General features: G+C 36.7%; 1 protein-coding gene across 1 annotated transcript; it reads right to left on the reverse strand.

Moving 5' to 3' along the window:
- Positions 1-71: 71 nt before the first annotated feature.
- LOC126595882 (serine/threonine-protein kinase PBL34-like) lies at positions 72-4,246 on the reverse strand. The gene is made up of 6 exons (XM_050262274.1): positions 3,540-4,246; positions 1,883-2,217; positions 1,639-1,774; positions 1,398-1,534; positions 1,196-1,319; positions 72-880 (listed from the first exon to the last, which is right to left on the reverse strand). Exons 1-6 carry the CDS (start codon positions 3,757-3,759, stop codon positions 357-359), a joined length of 1,476 nt encoding a protein of 491 aa, XP_050118231.1. The 5' UTR covers positions 3,760-4,246; the 3' UTR covers positions 72-356.
- Positions 4,247-6,828: the final 2,582 nt, after the last annotated feature.

Here is a 6,828-nt window from a genome sequence, read left to right on the forward strand (position 1 = left end):
TATATCAATATATGTTCCTCTGTTCATGGAAAATAGATAACATGTTGTGGTCAGATGGTTCCTGTTTAGCATATAGTGAAACTGTTGTATTAATAAGATGACAAATTAAATATGGTATTTCCAACCAAATATGGCAGAAGACATTTTTGCTCAAAGAAGCTTCACCTGCCCTTGCATTCTAAACATAACATCAAAGCAAACATGAATCCCTGCTGCTTTTCCAGCTGTCCAAGAACAAATGCTTTAACCGAAAATTACATCTATACGGATCGAAGAAGCGAAAAACGGGGAAAAAGAAGAAGAAAATGATTGCTGACAGGAGGTGGGAATTGATACAGACAGCTGCCAACCCTATCTTACGATTTGCCATTAGGTTTTGGTGATGGTTGGGGATGTTGAAGGTGATATGGAGAAGCATGGGTACCATTTGGTATCGAAAGGCTCCTCTGCTGATTATGCCCGTTCCTCGTCAGCAATCCTCCCTGTGGTCTGACGCCGTTTCTGGTATTTGGGCTGGACCCGACACGGTCACCTTGCATGGTCTGGAAATAATATGACGAGCTTGCCATGTCCTTGAGGGCTGGCAGCGGCTTTAAGGCTTCGACAACTTCACTCATTAAGGGTCTGGCCTTTGGATCTCGACTAAGGCAGTGAGCAGCTAGTTGTGCGGCTTTTTGAACACCTTTTATTGAAAAGTGGCCTTCAAGCCGAGGATCTATCAACCGGTAGAATCTTCTTCTTTCTCCTAGATGTGGCCGTGCCCACTCCACAAGGTTATGTTCGCCATTGGGTCGATTTTTGTCCATGGATCTTCTGCCAGTCAGCATCTCGAGTAAAACCACACCAAAACTATAGACATCACTCTTAGATGTAAGATGTCCTGCAACAAAATACAAGTGAATCTACTTAGACTTCAACAAAGTATTGAGAATCTTTACGTACATCGACAACATAATGTCCAACAGGATGAGCACTAATTGCAGCCACCATCTTGAGACCTAGCTCCTGTAAATAACACTCACTACCAGATAATGGCAGTATAACTTCTATATGCTCAAGACATGAAGTTTGAGAAACTAAACCAAGCAAACTAGTGAGGCGGATGGACAATTACAAGAAAAAACAAAGAGACGACCATTTAAGTATTTCAATAGCAGTATCTTAACTAATTATCTTTGAGAGATATATTCCTTACCAGTCATTACATATTCTGGAGCTGCATAACCATAAGTTCCCATCACACGGGTGGAGACATGAGTTTTATCACCCTCGGGACCATCTTTGGCAAGTCCAAAGTCAGACAGCTTGGCATTGTAATCCTGAAATGGCACTTTATTAGAAAGATGAATCATATAAAGGGGGAGTATGTGATGTTTTCCAAAGCTTCAAGCACATACTGCGTCCAATAAAATGTTAGAGGTTTTAAAGTCACGATAGATCACAGGTCTTTCTGCTTCCTCATGGAGAAAAGCAAGGCCCTTTGCAGCACCTAATGCAATCTTCATTCGAATAGACCATGGAAGAGGCAACGACCCTGCACATAGTAGATATTGTCAAAGAATGCCAAAAATAATACTCCTAATTGGCTAATTGGGTGCATTAAATGAAAATTAGATTTTCAGAAAGGCAGTTACATACTCCTAAATAGATGGTTCTCCAAGCTCCCTCGAGGCATGAACTCATACACTAGCAGCCTTTGATCATCTTCAATGCAGTATCCTATAAGTTTAACTAAGTTTGGATGGACAAGGTCACCAAGATAATTTACTTCAGCCTGCCACGGTGAAAGCCAAACAAAAATCAATAATTGTACAAAATGGGCAGAGAACATCAAACTATTAAGCAGTGCTAAAGTTACAAAAAAATAAGGAAAGGTCCAAACCAGCCATTCTTTATGACCCTGAAGTCCATCATGGTTAAGAGTTTTAACTGCAACAGTAAGACCTGTGCCAGGTTTTACTGGAGCAGTTCCATTTTCTTCTATCCACCCCTTGAACACGCAACCAAAACCACCTTCACCAAGAAGACTTTCAGGTCTGAAATTTCTTGTTGCCAATTTAAGATCAATAAATGTGAATTTTCGCAACCGTGAAGCAACTTTAAGTTCCTCTTCAAGTTTGGAAGTGGATGCATTACTTTCTGTATTACTAGTGGTTGATGAAGAGACTACAGTAGCTGTTGGTTGGTCTCTGCTTGTATCATTTATAGATTTAATTTCTGCACACACCAAAAAGAAACATTTGACAACTGATAAAAACATGATTTCATAATCGCACTAAGTTGAAAACATGTAACCATTAAGCAAATTAAGTTTAAAGCATACGTAGGATTTGATGTAAGAGATTATTCTAGAAGACAAGTACACACAGCTGAAGAAATGCACAAAAAGATATACCAAATTCTGTGTGTTTGATAAGAGTATCAGCTGTCCAACACAGAATAGAATATCAAATAGAACTGCTCAAACTATCATATAAGTCAGTAGCGTTCAATAGGAATTTAGAAGACCATCTAAATTAGACGCCGTGACGACAGCCATCTGACATGGGCCATGTATCTTAAAAAACCAGTTTATATCTAGAATCACTATATATTTAACTCAACAACCACTCTTCCAACCCCAGGAAAATGTTGCTAAAGCCATAATTTTCCATCCCAGTATGATACAGACTCACCTCTGCTACCAAAATTTCATCTGCATGCCCAATCTTTTCCTTGCCAATTCCGTAATTATCAACCTCACTGTTCCTAACTCACACAGATTGAGCCTTCCTAGTTGCTGATTAGTTTTCATAACCTTCCACACAAGACAGACCTAATTTGTTGGTTGACAATCCTCAGAAGAAGCAGATAAGTTTTATACAAAGCATACAACAAACCAAAAGAGAGTGAAAACTACAGGATAGTACAGTATCAGGATACCCAAGCCTTCATCCTTCAATAAGGCGGAATGCACTTCAAGTTTTCGCAAACATGTGTCTTACGTATTTATTTAGTCATACAGTCTGGAATCAAGATATTGTTTTCGCGCTATAGGAAGCCCAGCAAAGAGGGATAACTCTTGTTCTCAAAAGCAAGCTCACATGTTTCTGTGGAATGTTTCTTTCAGGATCAAGAGGCTTTTTCAGCCACCAATCAGGTTATTCTCGAATGAGAAATCAAAAAAGCTCAACTGGGTTTCATCTCTAGACTCTAAAACCCCCCCCCCCTCCAAAACGCAAATTTTACCACGGTAACTGCAGGTATATTTAAAAAAAAAACTGGGAATTTCCATGCTTTAAAATCCACCAGGAGCAAAGCTCTTTGGATTGACGAAGTAGTATAATGCAGTCAACTTATGGGCAACTACTTACAGAATCTCCACGCTAAATTTGCTTATCCTATGACTGACAAAGTAAGAACTCTCAGATTACACAACACAAGCTCAAACAGAAACAACAGAACAATCCCAAAAAGCAATCAATCTCAAGTCTCAACAAGCAAACTTGAAAGCATATGAGCTACTAAAAAAAGTGATTCCAAGAAAAGCAGAAAGTTACCACCACAGTGAGTAGCACTGGTCCCACTGGTTGAGCTATCGACTTTGGATCTTGAAGAAATGCAGCTCCCAAAGAACCTCAGCCTAACCCAACACCCACTCCCCTCCTCCTCCACGTCATCATCATCATCCCCATCAGCTTTGTGCTTCTTCTTCCTCCTCACCTTCGATTTGCTAATGTCCCAGGCCTCCACTTTACCATCCTCAGCTTTCAAACCCATTTCACAAACCCTAAAAACAATCAAATCCCGATACCATCAAACACCCAAATCCACCACCCTTCCCACCGCCGCAGAACCACCCAGAAACGTCTCTAGCCGCCGCCGACACAACCCATATGAAAACCCACCAAAATCTCTGAAATTTCCGAACTTTACAAAAACCCAACTGAATTTAGAGGAAAAAAAAGACGTCCCAGCTGAGAAAATAGCTAGATCACGCAGAAAGTAGATCAAATTCGACGAACCCTTGAAGTGAAATCGACCAGCTCGCGAGGAAAATGGGAAAAAACCAAAATACCCAATAGAAAAGTGTCCGTTTTTATCAGAAAGGAACAGCGAAATCTTCAGTTTTAACCCAGAAATGTCTGCAGAAATCTCAGAAAATACTCCCACAAGCTGACCAGTTTAAAGTTGGGTGAAAAAATAAATAATATTTTTTTGGGGACCAAAAATAAATAAATAATTTGATAAAATACCCTTACAAGACACATATGATATTCCGAATTATCGATTCTCTCTCTTCATTTTTTAAAGCTATTTTTAATGGAACCGAAGACTAGAAAAAGGCCAATCGAGCTGCCGGAGAAAACGGGCAGCTGGTATGGGCTGCCCATTGTGTTGCTGGACCGTGCAAGTCTTTGGAGAAATTTTTAATTGTGACGAGAACATAAGTGATACATCACGTGTTTTAATAGGAATGATGAGAAATTTTATTTTTTAAGTTATTAACTTTTTAGCACACATATCCCACAATTTATATAATGATATGTGATGTAACCATCCTTTATACTAGTCACACTGAAAAATCTCTCAAATGTCTGAGGCTACGGAAAAGAGGGAAGGGGGCGGGCAGTTCGGGCAGGGGGAGAAGGGAAAAGTAGGAACAGTTCGGGCAGGAGAGAGAAAGGAAGAGGTGGGACCCAGTCGGATGGTGACGTGTCTGGCTGGGTGGGCGGACGGAAACGCCCGCGTCAGGTTTAAATCATCACTACTCAGAACCTGCAAAATCTTGCAATGCATGCATCTAATTATTCTCATCTTTTATTTATTTATTTATTTATTTTTTTCGAATTTTCAACTTGTTTTTGTTATGCTAAAATTAAAAAGTATTTCCGAATCTTATTTAATTCTACGAGTCACGGATTCGTGGAGTTGGAAAACAAAACAGTGTTGACAATTTAAAAAAAAAATTAAAAAAATAATAATATCATTTTTGTTTTCTAATTTTGTATTGGTGAGAGAGGGATGGTCAATTATTGAATAGATGTAGATAATGCGATAAAACCCATAAACAAAAAAAGGTAATGGCAGGCATTATCTTGTTGTTCGATTGAGAGAGAAATGAGTTCATATTGGAAAAAAGGAGATTGTAAAAATCACTAGTAATCAAGAATTATAAGTGATCTAACTAGTATATGCTTTTACTTTAAAAAAAAAATTTAAAAAAAATGCAAAAAGCGTGCAAAAAACAAAAATATTTCGTGTCTAAATTTATGATTGTTGATGAAAATAAAGATATTTTGGCTATTGATGCCAAACCCAAGCCATCATGGATAGAGGAGTTTAAATCTTCTGCAATTAAAATTTTGTGGTCTATTTGTGTCTTGTCTACTTGAATGACACGTATTCTTTTGGCTTTATTTATCTTTAGTTTGTTATTTTTTTTTAGGGGTGTGATATACACACACCCCTTTTTACTTCTCTCACATATTTTTAGTTTTCGTCCGTCGGATCAGAGGGATTGAAGAAGATCAACGGACATAAATTAACAAGAGGTGTGTGAGAAGTAAAAATGGATGTGTGGATAGCACACCCCTTTTTTATTGAGAAGATAAGTTCAAGAGTTAATACTTTTAAACGAATATTAAATGAATTGTCAGGTGTCAGCGAATGATAAGTTATAAAGATGTCGAATTTTGGGTGCAGAAGATTTGATCTCGGCTAGGAGAAGTACTGAGAGCTAAATTAAAAGGAGGATAAGATTAAGATTAAGATTAAGATTAAGGTATTGACATTATTAGTTTGTTTATTAGTTTTAAGAAATGTGAGTTGAGATTAAGGTCTTAGCGTGCAACGCAAAGATTGACTTCCAACTTCCAATATGCTTATTATTCTTCTTCTTTTTTTATCCAATAAGAATGTTGTGCCTGCATTTTTTTTTAATGTTCAATGATTATTTTAATTTTAAATTAATAAAAATAAAAACGAGAAAATGTGACAAAAAATAAGAGTGTGAAAGTTACTCGTTTTCGTAGAAAACAAAATATCTTTCCTCTAAACTTGTCACTCTTGACTACCAAAAATGGAGAAGAAAACAAACTTTTTACTACATAGTAACTGAATCCAAAAATAGAGTTTGGAACAGTAAGAAGCACATGGGTATACCTAATTATACCAACACCAAGTTTGACATGAATATAATCACATGTATGAATTGCCGACTTCGTTCCTGAATTATCACCTGAATAAAAATTAGTTCTAAAACTATTTTTTTCGGAGAAGCGAGTCCTTAAACTAATAAAAATTTGCCAATTATATCTGTAACATTAGATTTGAAGCTATTTTATTCAATTTTCCTTCCACATAAGCCACATGACGCATTTTACAAAGTAATAACATTATTTTCTCGCTTATAAACCCTTAAAGTTGCATATAAGTTGACGAAAAAAAAAGGATAAAATAATTATGAATATAATAATAGTGATAAAATTAGTAGTTTTTAATGAATTTATGATATTATTTTATAAAAAAAAAAAGAATTTAAGAACTTAAATTTCAATGAAGTAATAACTAAGCGACTAAATCAAAAGTTCACTCTAATTACAATTTTTTTTTTTTTTGGAAACATTACATTTTACAACTTAATTTCATATGATTATTACCCAATGTTAAATGATGATTGAGATTTGGGGGAGTAGGCCAACCTGTCCTGTATCATGCCATAAGGTTAAGGGATCAAAGTTGAATACCACGACTCTGTCAATATCATCTGCCTGGATTTTCAGAAATTGCCATTATTTATTTTGTTTTTCAAATTTTAGTATGAATGTCAATGGTCGTACATAAAAA

The sequence above is a fragment of the Malus sylvestris genome, chromosome 13 (assembly GCF_916048215.2).
Source record: "Malus sylvestris chromosome 13, drMalSylv7.2, whole genome shotgun sequence".
In the NCBI taxonomy this organism is placed as follows: Eukaryota; Viridiplantae; Streptophyta; class Magnoliopsida; order Rosales; family Rosaceae; genus Malus; species Malus sylvestris.

Excerpts from the sequence above, each read along its gene's own strand:
- LOC126595882 (XM_050262274.1), bottom strand. The coding sequence starts at position 3,759 with ATGGGTTTGAAAGCTGAGGATGGTAAAGTGGAGGCCTGGGACATTAGC. Across the intron at positions 1,775-1,882 it reads AGGGTCATAAAGAATGGCTG|GCTGAAGTAAATTATCTTGG; the intron begins GTTTGGACCTTT and ends TCACCGTGGCAG. Across the intron at positions 1,535-1,638 it reads GGAGAACCATCTATTTAGGA|GGTCGTTGCCTCTTCCATGG; the intron begins GTATGTAACTGC and ends TACTATGTGCAG.